This window comes from Narcine bancroftii, chromosome 5 (genome assembly GCF_036971445.1).
Source record: "Narcine bancroftii isolate sNarBan1 chromosome 5, sNarBan1.hap1, whole genome shotgun sequence".
Taxonomy (NCBI): domain Eukaryota; kingdom Metazoa; phylum Chordata; class Chondrichthyes; order Torpediniformes; family Narcinidae; genus Narcine; species Narcine bancroftii.
In genome coordinates, this window is record NC_091473.1 from 221,825,028 (window position 1) to 221,840,580 (window position 15,553).

A 15,553-nucleotide genomic window follows, 5' to 3' on the forward strand; every position below is an offset into this window, starting at 1 on the left:
TTGTAAAAGTACAACCCACAAAACAGCATTCTCTGTTCTTTGGTGCAAAACATGCAGTCACACAACCAGACATAGCACATATACAAACAAACAGTACATATGAAGGACAAGTATTTAATCTGTATAAATAAATATTGTTTAATGAATTTGAATCTTGGACACTCATTCATGAAACTCAATATGTCAGCATTATTAGCAATTATTCAATAACATTTCATTTAATATTTCTCCAACTTCCAATGTGATACAGCAAATCCAAAATTAACTTTTCAGCTTTAAGTTGTCAATCATAATCTCCATTTTTTTCAGGAATCAAACATTTTGAAAAGAATTGTTGTCCAGTGTAATAGTCCCTCTGTGTTCTGTACTCCTTCCCTCTCACCCCCTTCCTTTTGTGCCCTTTTAAATCCACCCACTCTTGATCTATTTAGTTCCATCCCCCCACCCCCTATTTCCTCATTGGATTCTTCCACTCTCCCCTCCCTGGCTCTATCTGATCATACCAAATTGATCTCCAGCACTGGCCACCTTTGTAGACTCATCACACACTCCATCCAGGTGACTCAACTTCCTCCTGCTCCTCCCTCCTTTTGTCTGATATCTGCCAATCTTCTGCCATCATGATACTTCACCTCAACCTGCTTCACACCTCCACCTGGACCTCTTGACACCAATTTATATTTTGCTTTTAACTAGTCTTGATAAAGGGCTTCAGCTTGATACGAGAACTTTTTCCCCCTCACAAATGAGCTGCTGCACCACCTGAGTTCCTCCAGCAAATTATGTTTAGCTTCAGATTCCAACTTTGCAGTTTCCCACTTTCATCCTCCCTTTGGGACTCTGTGCCTATATTTGCCTCTTATTCTTCCCACCAAAACATTACATTTTTCAGCCTTAAACATCATTGGCCACTTACTGGCCCTTTTCTCCCTGGAGGCCAACACAGCAGACCACACCTCAAATTTGATGCCATCTGCAGCAATAGAAATGGGAATGGGGGGCATTTTCCAGTCCTTACTTCGGTCGCAAGGGTGTTTTATTGCCTCAAAATGGCTGAACCTACAGTGAGTGATAATCTTCTCTTGCCTTTGATTTATTGAGTCAAGCAGCAGAGATGTGTTGAATGAACCACATCATTTGATACACTTAACGGCTGGTTTGGTCATTCAAATGCCCAGGTATGCAGATTGTAACAAATCTTGGTCCATCACTGACTCTGACCTCCATCAAAAGAAAGCAGCAAACATAATTATAGGACCCTGGTCACAACCTCTTCTCACTGCTACCTTCAGACAGAAGGAACAGTTCAAGAAAAGTTTATTTCCAAAAGCTATCAGGCTCTTGAACCTCCCTTTGTAACTCTAATCAGATACTGCACTATTGAATTTAATGTCTTCCTTAATTCTCTTTTCATTTAATTCATTTAGTTAACTATTATAGTTTTTCCACAAGTACCTGTTCAGCAGTATCAAGAATAATGATGTGTTATGTCACCCATCCCATGCATATAATTCTTGCACTGCCCGTTGCCAGGAAGAGCAACAACACCCCAATGGAGGCCTGGCTTCATCATCAATGTGGCAACACAAGTACCATTCCCTTAGGTCAGGGGAGAAAATTAACAGCACTGCCTCTCTCAGCTCCCTCATGCAGCAACAGAATTTCAGAACATATCATTCCCAGAATCTTATAGAACACTTCAGCACAGAAATAGGCCCTTTCACCCATCTGGTCCACACCAAACTATTATTCAGCCCATTCCTACCGACATGCACCCAAACCATAGCCCTCCTTACCCCTCCCATCCACATTCAATGTCAAACTCAAAGCCCACATTCACAATTTCAGCTGCCAGCCTGTTCTCAGTGTGAAGAAGTTCCCCTAATGTTCCTTTTAAACATCTCACCTTTCACCCTTTTTACTTCTTGTCTGGAATGAGGACACTAATATCCCTGAGTGTAAAGCTCTCCAAAAGGTAGTGGACACATCCCAGGACATCACAGGCTAAACCCTCCCCACCATAATCTACAGGGAATGCTGCTGTCGGAGAGCAGCAGTAATCATCAAGGATCCACACCAGCACATGCTCTGTTCTCAATGCCATCAGGAAAGAGGTATAGGTGCTATTTCATCACCAGCTTCTAACCCTCCACCATTTCTCCTCATTCTTCCATGCTGCAAGGAATAGTCCCAACCTGTTTAACTTTTCTAAGTACTTTGTTCCCCAACTCTAGCTTGGAAACATTAGCTCAGGGGTCTAGAGATGGTTAGGAAGAATAACCAATTTAAAAGCCATAGGCTGGAGGTCAATAATGATCTTTATTTCATTATAAAGACACCAAAACACAAGTTCTCTCACAATCCGCTGAATCTTGAATCTGTCACATTCTTTGAAGCCTTGAAGATCAAAGTCCCGCTGGTCCTTGTCAAATATCTCCCATGATCCTAGACATTCCCGTTGGGTAGTGTGCGAGAGGGCAATAACTCATGCCTTTCCATGGGTGCAGTGTGAGCAGAGGTTCCCTTCCCTCAGGCCAAAGCCATTGTGAACTGCATCTACCCAAGGCAGCAGCCATTTTAGAGGAAATTGCTCACAAGGGAGGTGGCTATTTTGTGGTTCAGGCTGGTGGGAACCAAATTTAGTTCCTTCCTCTCCCCATGCCAATCTCCACGGCTTGAGAACACATCCAGCAGTCATGGCAATGCTTCAAGTGAATAAGCCACCTTCCACCACTTCCATTGCAATTGCTTCATCACTGTTCCCCATTCTTTCTCACTTGCATAGTCCCTCCCAATCCTCACACTCATTCTCCCTCTCCCTCACATTCATCCATTCATGCACACCCACACCTGATCTCCTCGCACTTACATACCCACTCCATCTGAACCCCTGATTCCTCACACCTGCTCCCATTACGCACTCACTCCCCCTTGCCCCTTCCCTGAACCCAACTCCACATTACCCCTTGCACATTAACACATCCGCTCCCCCTTGTACACCCTCCTCCCCATCTACATTCACACCTCCACAACCTATCATGAACCTTTGCCCCTGCCCCCTTCCATGGACTCGAGCCCTCACCCCCCCCCATGGACTTGCAATCCTGACCCCCACCTCCCCCTCATGCCCCTGCCCAACCTCTTGGACGTGCCCCGCCGTCCCTCATGCCACTGCACCCCCTCACATCCCACTCTTCCTCATGCTCCACTCCCCTGACCCCTCCCCCCATCAGTAGCTGACGGAGCTGTGGTCCCGGGGTCTGGAGAAGAGCACACTGGACTTGGTGTTGAGGAAGTGGATGAGGACCATGGAGGTGATGAGGACAGCGATTCCGGTCACCAGCGTGATGATCTGGGGGAGAGGGTGGGGAGGATGGGAACACAGCAACACAGGGGGATTAAGACACCACACACAACACAATCTATAATGGAATCAGGAGAAGCCCCTTCTGGTTGTTCTACACAAGGACAGAATGATGTTCAGCCCTTCTCAGTTGTACTACACAGGAAAAGAAGGTCATACAGTCTCTACTTCCGGCTTCACACACAGGGAAAGGAAGCCATTCAGCCCAACTCTTTTGTCCTATACTGGAACATGAGATGGTTCAGTCCCTCTCCAGCCTCTTATACAGGGATAGGAGGCCATTCAGCCCCTTTCCAATGTCCTCAATGGGGACAGGAGACTACTCAGCCCCTTTCTGATGTCCTACAGAGGAGCATGAGGCCATTCAGTCCCCCTTCTGGTGTGCCACCCAGGGACAGGAGGCCATTCAGCCCCTCTCTAGCCTTGCACACAAAAGGCTGTTCAGCCCTTATCAAGGCTATTAAACATAGTAATAAGCCATTCAGCCCTTCTTGAATTGTTAAACAGGACACTCAGCTGTCTGAAGCCTGTTACATTTGGTCTAGAGACCATTCAGCCCCTCCACACCTTTTTACTCTGGGATAAATGGCCATTTAGTCTTTTTGAGCCTGTCAACATGGGGACAGGAGGCTTCCTTACTGATTGTTACACAGGGTGAAGGTAGGAGTGGCCTCTCTGGAACATTTTGTACAGAGCTAAGGGGTATCTCCACCCACGTCTGGTGAGATAACAGTAGATTCCATAACTCCATTCAATGATGGGAACCCCCACCCCACAGGTATGACCTCGACAGAGCGGTGGTCAATCCAGGAGATGCAAGCCTCAGAGTGTAGGAATACCCAGCATGTTTGCAAAGGATGGCCACCCTTGGAGAACCAAGCCCTCCCTCTTGCCCAGCCTGGTGACCTCTCCCTGCCTGATGTCAGACCCTGGTGAGAGGCTTCAGTTTCATCCCGGCCCCAAAAGCATGCAGAACATTCGCTCATTGGGATTGCTTTGAGGTCTCAGAGCAAAGCTTGATAGTGAGCCTGGGATGGGGCTCAAAATGTTCTGGGGTCCAGCAATCAAGAGCAAAAGCCCACTGGTTTTTGCTGATTGGTCACGGGCTTGTAAGCCAGTCACAGAAGAGGATAGATCAAGGTTAGTTGGTCCCCAAGTGCAGAGAAGTGGGAGTACTTGACATGCATGACAGAAGGTATAGATCATTTGCAAGAGAAAAGTAAATGGGGTTTCAAATTCGGATAGGATCAATGGGCCCAGATCTAGGGAGCAACATTGGATCATTATAGTATAGGCCCTTTGGCCCACAATGTTGCGCTGACCTATATATACCTACCAAAAAAAACCTAAACCCTCCCTATTTCATAACCCTAGATTTTTTCTTTCATCCATATGCTGGTCTAAGAGTCTCTTAAATGCCCCCATTGATCCAGCTTCCACCACCATCCCTGGCAAGGCATTCCAGGTACCCACAACTCTGTAAAAAAAAAATTACCCCTGATGTCTCCCCTAAACTTTCCTCTTTTCACTTTGTACAAATGTCCTCTGTTGTTTGCAACTCCTGCCTTTGGAAAAAAGGTACTGGCTGGCTACCTTATCTATGCCTCACAGAATACTGTAGACTCCTATGAAATCATCTCTAATTCTTCACTCCAAAGAGAAAACCCCTAGCTCTCCTAACCCTGCCTCACAAGACATATTTTCCAATCCAAGCAACATCCAAGTGACATCTGGAGCTTTCACATCCTTCCTGCAATAAGTTGAACAGAACTGAACAAACTCTAAGTGTGATCTCACCAGAGATTTATAGAGCTGCAACATTACCTCACAATTCCTGAGCTCAATACTCCAATTAATGAAGCCCAGCATATCATAGTCCTTAACTCTCTTAACAACCTGTGTCAACCTTCCACACTGTTAAGTATCCTCCCATTAACCATGTACTCTGCCTTCAAGTTTGATCTTCCAATCTGCACCACCTCACACTTATCCATCAAACTCCGCCTCTTGTGTAGATCTTGTTGTAATCGACGACAACCTTCAGCACCATCAACAGCACCTCCAACCTTCGAATCATCTGAAAACTTACTGACCCATCCCTCAACTTCTTCAAGGTCCCTTATATAAATCACAAAGACCAGGGGTCCCAGAACATATCCCATGGAATTCCTCTAATCATTGACCTACAGGTGGAATACTTCTCATCCAGCATTACTCTCTAGTTTCTACATGCAAGCTGATTTTTAATCCACACAGCCAAGGTTCTAGGGATCCCATGTCTCATGATTTTTTGAACGAGTCTCCCATGGAGGATCTTGTCAAATGCCTCATTAAAATCTATAAGCATCCTAACCCATCAATTTATTTTGTAAACTCCTCAAAAAAAATCAGTCAGGCTCATGAGACACGACCTTCCCATCACAAAGCAATGCTGACTATCCCTGAGAAGACTGTACTTCTCTAAATGCTTGTAAATCCTGCCCTTAAGAACCTTCACCAATAGTTTGCCCACCACTAATGCAAGACTCACTGGTCTACATTGTATGTGCTGGTGTATAGGAAGATCCTCAAAACTTAAAAACATTGCCCCAAAATCGGGTTGTTATATTTGGGTCTAAAATCCAAACCTTGACAGAAAAGTCTCAACACCGCAGTCATCTTCTCTCTCTCCCTCCCGCCGGCTCTGACTAAAGTGTATCAGCCAGGCCCGAGATACACTCTACTATCTTTATCACGCTGATAACCTGACTGTCCTCCACGTAAGTGTCCCTATCAGACCCTCGGTGCAGCCAGACTAACCTCCATGCAAGTGTTCCGGTTAGGATCTCAGCGCACCTTCCCTGCACTGACGATCCAACTCACCTCAATGCAAATGGCAATAGCGAAAAGAATGTGCGTGCATTGCTTGTTCAGTGGGGCACACCTGTGTGTGTTCAATGAAGTCTCAGTTCTCTCCAGCAGGGTCCAATAGCCCAGTCCGACTGCTGTTGGCCCTGTACAGGCTTTAAACGGCCTGTTACAGGAACTGAGGATGATTTATTTTAAAATATGCTAATAAAATTAAAACTATCACTTCACTGGTCAAAATCTACATTTCAGGTGGAAAATTGGGGGTTCTTCTTATAAAACGAGTCATCGTATATGCTGGCATACATGATAATTCCAAAACATTTTCTGTATTAACATTTTTAAACAAAGGGACCACATTTGCCATTCTCCATTGCCCTGGCACCTCACCTGTGGCAGAGGAGGATGCAAAGATCATTGCCAACGCCCTCCCTTCATCAGGTACAGTCCTTGGGAAGAAGATTCAGCACTTCCTCTTTCCTCATTTCAAGATGGTCGAGCACATAAGCTTGTTCTATCTGATTTCACCTTGACCAAGCTCCTTTTCTCTGGTAAATACTGAAGCAAAGTATTCAATTAGGACCTCCCTAACCTTTCAGCCTCCAGGCACATGTTGCCTCCTTTATCCTTAAGCGGCCCTACCTTCACTCTCATCAGCCTTCTGTTCTTAAGTATGCATAGAACACTTTAGGGTTTTCCTTTATCCTACTTTCCAAGGTCCTCTCATGGCCCCTTCAAGTTCTCCTAAGTCCTTTCTTAAGTTCCTTCCTGGCTACCATATACTTCTCATGAGAGTTTCCTGTTTTTTTGCTTCCTAAATCTAATGTATGCTTTCCTCCAAGCTGCCTCACATGTTTTGTCAACTACATTTCCCTTTTCCTACCTTCTTTTCCAGTCTCAGTGGGATAAACCTATCCAGAATGCCATGCAAATGGTCCCTAAACATCCTCCACGTTACTTCTGTGTTTTCTCCTGAGAATATCTGTTCCCAATTTACTCTCCCTAGTTCCTGCCTCATCTCATCATAATGAGCCCTTACCCAATTAATCAATTGACCATTTTGTCTGCTTTTGTCGTTGTCCATAGCTATGCTGAAGCTCAGGGAGTTGTGGCCACTCTCAACGAAATGCACCTCCAATGAGAGGTTTGTCACCTGATCAGGTTCATTACCCAGTACTACCTCTAGTAGGGCCTCTCCTCAAGTCAGCTGGTTCACATACTGGGTCAAGAATCCTTCATGGATACACCTTAAGTGACCATTAAGCCCACTCCCCAATGCTGCCTGTGTGGCTCAAAAGCAAAAGCTGAGCACTGGTTCACACAAACCAACCAGCTCCATTCTCTTGCAGAGCCACCCAGTTTGGAGAACACCCTTTGACCCAATTCATTACTGCTGACTGAGTGACATTCTGCATTCAGTCCATATCTTTCTCTGGCAGATATGGACCACCCTGAGAGTAAACCTAGCCCCCTCAGATCCTTCTGAAATCACTCCCCTCTTACCTACAATTTGGTAAAAACTGAACACTTGAACAAGGCCCTCATGATATTCCTTCAGGTGTTCCCATTTACTCCCACCTTTCAAAAATGTATGGGTGTTGTAGAGTTGTAGGTTAAATGGTGTATTTGTGGGGGGATGGACTTATGGGTCAGAAGGGCCCATAATTGTGTTGAACGTATATATTTATTGTTAAAAATTACCCTCCAACCTGCGCTCCTTCCCCTTCCTGCCTCCTTTCCACTCCCCACCTTTTTATTCAGACACTGCTCCTGCCTACAATTTGCTCACACCTTGATGAACCTTGACAAATGGCCCATGCCCACTACCCTTTACTTCCTATGGATGCTGTGTGACACTGCTTATGTGTACTGTAGTGAAGGAGGCAGCCCAGAGGCCAAAGATGAAGCCCATTCCCCAAGCATGTGAGTAGCAACAAGGCTGAGTGAGCAGCGGTTGCCGGGATGGGGAAAGCAGACATGGACGAGGAGCAGCACCCACCTCCAGCTCCCTGCTGGCCACCAGGAATATGCGAGCGCCAATCATCTTCCAGCGGCTCTCGGTCCAGGTGGAGTAATTGGTGGAGGCCCAGTCGCGGAGCTCGAAGGCTGGGGATAGGGCCAGGGACTGGTGGGCATTGCAGCGCAGGCAGTATGGGGTGGGCTTGCTGCTGTTTTCAGCCCGCCAGCCCTCCACCCAGATGAAGTCGAAGAGCTGAGGGAGGCAAGGAGGAGGGTGAGACTTTTGTGGAGAAGGAAAAGGGGAAAGGCTCACGGAGGGAGAGATAAGGTTTGTGGAGGGGGAAGAAGCTCGGGGAGAGGCTAGGATGAGCGCAGATCGAAGGGGAGACCAGAAGGTGGGGTTGTGACAGACAGGGACTCACTCTGGTGATGGGCTGGAAGTGATGGATGGGGACTCACACCAGTGACAGGCAGGAAGTGACGAACATGACTCACTCTAGGAAGTGATGGACGGGGACTCATCCTGGTGACAGGTGGGGCGTGGACAGGGACTCACTCTGGTAAAGGGCGGGGAGTGACGGACAGTGACTCATTCCGGTGATGGGTGGTAGTGATGGATAGGGACTCACTCTGGTGATGTGTAGGGAGAGACGGAAGGGGACTCAACCCAGTGAAGAGCAGGAACTTACTCCAGTGATGGGCAGGGAGTGACAGATGGGACTCACTCCGGTGACGGGTGGGGGAGTAATGGACAGGGACTTACTCTGGTGATGGGCAGGGAGTTAAGGACGAGGAATGATGGGCATTCACCCCAGTGATGAGCGGGAAGTGACGAACAGGAACTCACGTTGGCTCTGCATCAAGTCTTGGCTTTGACAGGGCAGGTACTCACATCGGTCTTCGGTTTGTGGTCCAAACACTCCTCCTCAGTCAGGTTGACGATGGTGCCCGTCAGGTTGCACAGCACACTATACACCAGTAATGTGGAGACGGTTATGTCATCCACTGCAACGTAGTACGACATGTGGCTTGTCTCTGTGTGATGACAGGGTGGGTGTGGGGGTATCGGAGAGACGGGTTATGGAAAGGAGAGGACGAACGTATGGGGGAAAGGAATGGGAGGTGGTGAGAAGGGAACAGAGGGGGGGGAAGGAGGAGGAGGAAGAGAAAGGGGAAGGAGGAGGAGTGGAGAGGAGAAGAGGGGAGGGGGAAGAGGGAAGGCCGGTGGAAGGGGGGAAAATTGGCAGTGAAGGTTAATTTGGGTTGAGGTGAGTTGGTGATGCTACTGGTGGTGTCCAGGTCTGGCAGAGACCACTCTCAGAGGGAACCTAGTGCTTAGAAAAGGACACCAACTCCACTACGCAACTTGCAGGCAATAGTTGTCCGTTCCCAGCGTGCAGTTCAAATACACAACCACCCACCCCCCCCACGTCGTCCCTCTCCGCAGATTGGTCAAGCCGACACATTCCCCTGGGATGATGAGTAACTCTACCCCCCCCCCCCACCCTCCAGGAACAAGACCCTCTCCTCCCTCCCCCCATTTCCCAGGTCTTACTGTTAAAAACCTGATTCTTGTCCTTTTTGATGATTGAATGGAACCAGGAATTATTCCAGTTCATTACAAATCCATAAAGCATTCTGGTTACCTAGCAGAGGAAGAAAGGAAATCCGCAAGATCAGTACACTACATTCTGCAACCCTTCCACCATGTTCGCCATCCACCCACGTTCTTTAATATCCCATTCAACATTACCTCTCAGTTCGTGCCTGTTTTTATATCTCAATCTATTCCACTGTCTCCCCACCTCTGAAATATCAGCATTCTCTCCCAGCACACTTCAATATCCCACCCAGTGTAATCTCACTCCCCCTCCCTGCACCATTCAATATCCCACCCAGTGTAATTCCACTTCCCCCTTGTAACCCACACCATTTAAGCCTCCCACATCAGCTTGTCCTTCTCTCCCCTCACCACCATATCTCACTGCCTCTGTCTCTGTGCACTCTTACCTTTCCATTGGCATCTGTGCACCTTTGACTGCCACAACTTTTTAGACCAAAAACCCCACTTAATTGGCATGTGAACAACCCGTCTTTAAATGCAGCTCAGGTAGTTTACACTGACCCAAGAAATGCCAGGTCAGTGCGACTATTTACACAAGTAAGCCGGCATCCCAGAACAAAAAGAGGCAGGACCTATACCATTACAGCGTTGGCATCCTGAATGACCCGGCAAGCCCTATCCCTTTTGTACAGAAGCTACCCACCTTGGTAGTATCAGACGTGGGATGAAAATTCCTCCTCCCCCCCCCCCCCCCCCCCCCCCGGCATCCCACCTTTGCTGTGTTTATACAGGTAGTTGAAGCGGTTAAAAGGCAGTTCATTCCTGTATTTTAATGGCTGTGTAAAAGGGGCTGTGTGTGTATGGAATGGCTGCCATAGGAAGAATTTGAGGCATGCACAATGTTTCAGGAAAAAGTCAAGCCACCTTTATTTATCGTTCATACCATGTTCGCTTGGTAAAGACGAGATAGGTTTCACCAGGACCACAAACCATATTCATAAATACAAGTTAAAATAGAAGTTAAACATTAAAATATTAAGATGTATATTGTAAGAGTCCATGGTTCCACGATACTCTATCCACATGTTCTGGGAATTCAGGAGCCTGATGGCTTGGAGAAAAATACTGTTGCCCATTCTGGTCATATGGGCCCAAGTGCTGCAGTACCTCCTACTAGATGGCAGAAGGGAGAAAAGTTTACATGAGTGGTGTATGGAGTCTTTCACAATGTTTATTGCCTTTTGCCTGCATCGAGTGTTGTAGATGTCCTTCATGGTAGAAAGAGAGCCCCTGCTGACTTCACTATCCTCTGCAGGGTCTTTCAGTCTGAGTTACAGCTTCCAAACCAGGCGGTGATGCAGTTGCTCTCGATACATCCTCTGTAGAATGTAGTGAGGATGGAGGGTGGGAGATGAACTTTCCTTAGCCTTTGCAGGAAGTAGAGGCGCTGCAGGGCTTTCTTGGCTATGGAGCTTGTGTTAAGGGACCAGGTAAGATTCTCAACCAAGTGCCCTCCAAGAAACTTGGATTCTCTTGTGACTTCGATGGTGGAGCCATCATTGACCATTGGTCAACGGAGCGTGGTTCCTCCTGAAGTCGACAACCATCTCTTTGGTTTTTTTAACGTTCAGATACAGGTTGTTGGCTCAGTCCATTAGTGACTGCGCATCATCTCTGTACGATGGCTCATTATTCTCACTAATCAGGCCCACCACGGTCGTGTCGTCAGCAAACTTTCTATTTATTTATTTATTTATTTTAAAAAAAAATTATTTTTCACACTATAAACCATATTGACCAAGATACATAGACATTTTTCTTCTTAAATAAAAACAGTGTCATTTTCTCCCCCTTTCCCCCCCCTCCCTTCCCTCCCTCCCTCACTCCCTTCCCCATTTATTTAAAGTTCAATCTATAAGATACATTAAACCTGTTAAACAATGTTGTTACTTAATAAAAATAAACAAGAAATTTTACTGAGTCAGTTCTTTTTGTTATCTTCTCCTTCTGTCATTTTAGGTGGTGCAAGACAACGGTAGGATTTCTCTATTGTGTTTCATGTATGGCTCCCATATTTGTTTGAATATTGTAATGTTATTTCTTAAATTATATGTTATTTTTTTCTAATGGAATACATTTATTCATTTCTATATACCATTGTTGTATTCTCAAGTTGTCTTCTAATTTCCAGGTTGACATATTACATTTTTTTGCTACAGCTAGGGCTATCATAACAAATCTTTTTTGTGCTCCATCCAAATCGAGTCCAAATTCTTTGTTTCTTATATTACTTAGGAGGAAGATCTCTGGGTTTTTTGGTATATTGCTTTTTGTGATTTTATTTAATATCTGGTTTAGATCTTCCCAAAATTTTTCTACTTTCTCACATGTCCAAATTGCATGAATTGTTGTTCCCGTTTCCTTTTTACAGCGAAAACATGTCTGATACTGTTGGGTCCCATTTATTTAACTTTTGTGGTGTGATGTATAGGCTGTGTATCCAGTTATATTGTACCTCGAGTTTATTGCATTTCTCATAGTTCCGGAGAATAGCTTCTCCCATGTTTCATTCTTTATCTTTATGTTTAGATCTTGTTCCCATTTTTGTTTAGGTTTACCGTTTGTTTCCTCGTTCTCCTTTTCTTGCACTTTGATTTACATGTTTGTTACAAATTTTTAAATTATCATTGTGTCTGTAATCACATATTCAAAGTTGCTTCCTTCTGGTAACCTCAGACTGTTTCCCAATTTGTCCTTCAAGTAGGATTTCAGTTGGTAGTATGCAAACATTGTATCGTGAGTTATATTATATTTATCCTTCATTTGTTCAAAGGATAATAATTTATTTCCTGAAAAACAATTTTCTATTCTTTTGATCCCTTTTCTCTCCCATTCTCTAAAGGAAAGGTTATCTATTGTGAAAGGGATTAGCTGATTTTGCGTCAATATTAGTTTTGGTAGTTGGTAATTTGTTTTATTCCTTTCTACATGAATCTTCTTCCAAATATTGAGCAGATGATGCAATACCGGTGAATTCCTACGTGGCACCAATTTTTCATCCCATTTATATAGTATATGTTCAGGTATCTATTGATATTTATTGATATTTCTGGTTCTGTTAAGTATATTATAACGTCATCTGCAAATAGACTGATTTTATATTCCTTCTCTTTTATTTTTATCCCTTTTATTTTATTTTCTGTTCTTATCAGTTCTGCTAGTGGTTCTATAGCTAACGCGAACAGTGAGGGAGATAGTGGACATCCCTGCCTTGATCTGCTTAAGTTAAATTGTTTTGATATATATCCATTTACTGTCACTTTCGCCAATGGCCCCTTATATAATGCTTTAATCCAATTAATATATTTCTCTGGTAGGCTGAATTTTTGTAGTACTTTGAATAAATAATTCCATTCTACTCTGTCAAAGGCCTTCTCTGCGTCTAAAGCAACTGCTACTGTTGGCGCTTTACTCCCTTCTACTGCATGAATTAAGTTAATAAATTTACAGATATTGTCTGTTGTTCGTCTTTTTTTAATAAATCCAGTTTGGTCTAGATTTACTATTTTTGGTACATAGTCAGCTAATCTGTTTGCTAATAGTTTAGCTATTATCTTATAATCTGTGTTAAGTAAAGATATTGGTCTATATGACGCTAGTGCAAGTGGATCTTTCCCTGTCTTTGGTATTACTGTAATTATTGCTGTTTTACATGAATCTGGTATGCTTTGAGTTTTATCAATCTGGTTGATTACTTCCAGAAGGGGAGGAATTAATAAGTATTTAAATGTTTTATAGAATTCTATTGGGAATCCATCCTCTCCTGGTGTTTTATTGTTCGGTAGTTTTTTTAATATCTCCTGTAATTCTTCTATTTCAAATGGTTTTATTAATTTATTTTGCTCCTCTGTTTGTAATTTTAGTAGTTAAATTTTAGTTAGAAATTCATCTATTTTGTCTTCTTTCCCTTCGTTTTCAGTTTGATATAGTTGCTTGTAGAATTCCCTGAAGTTTTCATTGATCTCCGTTGGATTATATGTAATTTGCTTGTCCTTTTTCCTTAATGCCAATACCATTCTTTTAGTTTGTTCTGTCTTAAGCTGCCATGCTAGAATTTTGTGCGTTTTTTCTCCTAGCTCATAATATTTCTGTTTTGTCTTCATTATGTTCTACTCCACCTTATATGTTTGTAGTGTTCATTTTTTTTTTTATCCGCCAATTCTCTTCTTTTAGTTGTATCTTCCTTTATTGCTAATTCTTTTTCTATATTTGTTATTTCCCTTTCCAACTGTTCTGTTTACCAATTTTAGTCCTTCTTCATCTTAGTTACATAACTTATTATTTGCCCTATGATGAACGCTTTCATTGTGTCCCATAGTATAAACTTATCTTTCACTGATTCCGTATTTATTTCAAAGTACATTTTAATTTGTCGTTCAATGAATTCTCTAAAATCCTATCTTTTAAGTAGCATGGAGTTTAATCTCCATCTATACATTCTTGGTGGGGTGTCCTCTAGCTCTATTGCCAATAACGGGTGAGTGGTCCGATAATAGTCTAGCTTTATATTCCGTTTTCCTAACTCTCCCTTGAATGTGGGCTGATAACAGGAATCCTTGAGTATGTTTTATGTCTACCCGAATAGAATGAATATTTCTTTTCCTTTGGGTGTTGTTTCCTCCATATATCCAAAAGTTGCATTTCTTGCATCGATTTAATTATAAATTTGGTTACTTTGTTCTTTCTGCTAGTTTTTTTTTCCAGTTTTATCCATGTTTGAGTCCAAATTAAGGTTAAAATCCCCTCCTATTAGTATGTTCCCTTGCGTATCTGCTATCTTCAAAAAGATATCTTGCATAAATTTTTGATCTTCTTCATTAGGTGAACATACATTGAGTAAATTCCAAAATTCTGAATATATCTGACATTTTATCATTACATATCTCCCTGCTGGATCTATTATTTCCTCTTCTATTTTGATTGGTACATTTTTTTTTGATTAATATAGCTACTCCTCTGGCTTTTGAATTATATGATGCTGCTGTTACATGTCCTATCCAATCTCTCTTTAATTTCTTGTGTTCCACTTCAGTTAGATGTGTTTCTTGTACGAATGGTATATCAATTTTTTCTTTTTTCAGTAAATTTAACAGTTTCTTCCTTTTGATTTGGTTATGTATTCCATGAATATTTAAAGTCATATAGTTCAACATAGCCATTTCATACTTTGTTTATCTTTCCTTTACGTTTCCTCATCACCACCTTCCCTTCTTACCCATTTCTGCTTTCTTTTTTTGAACACATTATAAGACAACATTTCTAAAACATAAAATATTTCCACTATTCTCATATCTAAAATTCCTTTAACCCCAATAGTCCCTCCCCTTTCTGAGTTGCCCTTTGTCCCTTGTCAGGCAACCACATCTCCCCTTTCCATTTGGATTTGCGAATCCGCTCGCAAGTGTCAACTGATTTTGCAGTGACTGTAATTCTTCCCCACCCAGTCCCCCCAGAAAAGATTTTAATCTTCATATATAACAAAGGTCACTCTCTTAATTCCCTCCTTACTTCCTTTCTTTCCCTTCTTAGTTCTTACCTATACTCTATTTTTTATATATACACATATATATACATACACACACATACACATATATATGTACCTACATACGCACATATATGTTGTCATTTGTTGTCATTTTTGTTCTTGTTACTTCTCTTCATCTCTCTGTCTGTTTTGTAGTTGTTCTGCAAATTTTCGTGTTTCTTCCGGATCCGAGAATAGTTTGTTTTGCTGCCCCGGAATAACTATTTTAAGTACC

At 43.3% G+C, this 15,553-nt stretch overlaps 1 protein-coding gene across 2 annotated transcripts in view; it reads right to left on the minus strand.

The window, feature by feature from the left end:
- Window positions 1–2,300: 2,300 nt before the first annotated feature.
- The window catches only part of ncstn (nicastrin), a 33,219-nt gene continuing 19,966 nt past the window's right edge, over window positions 2,301–15,553 (minus strand). For both annotated transcript variants that reach the window (XM_069941368.1, XM_069941369.1), the window contains exons 14-17: window positions 9,726–9,816; window positions 9,063–9,205; window positions 8,211–8,423; window positions 2,301–3,352 (exon numbers count right to left, since the gene is read on the minus strand). In XM_069941368.1, the coding sequence (XP_069797469.1) occupies window positions 3,230–3,352; window positions 8,211–8,423; window positions 9,063–9,205; window positions 9,726–9,816 (570 nt within the window). In that variant the 3' untranslated portion in view covers window positions 2,301–3,229. The remainder of the gene's footprint in view (window positions 3,353–8,210; window positions 8,424–9,062; window positions 9,206–9,725; window positions 9,817–15,553) is intronic.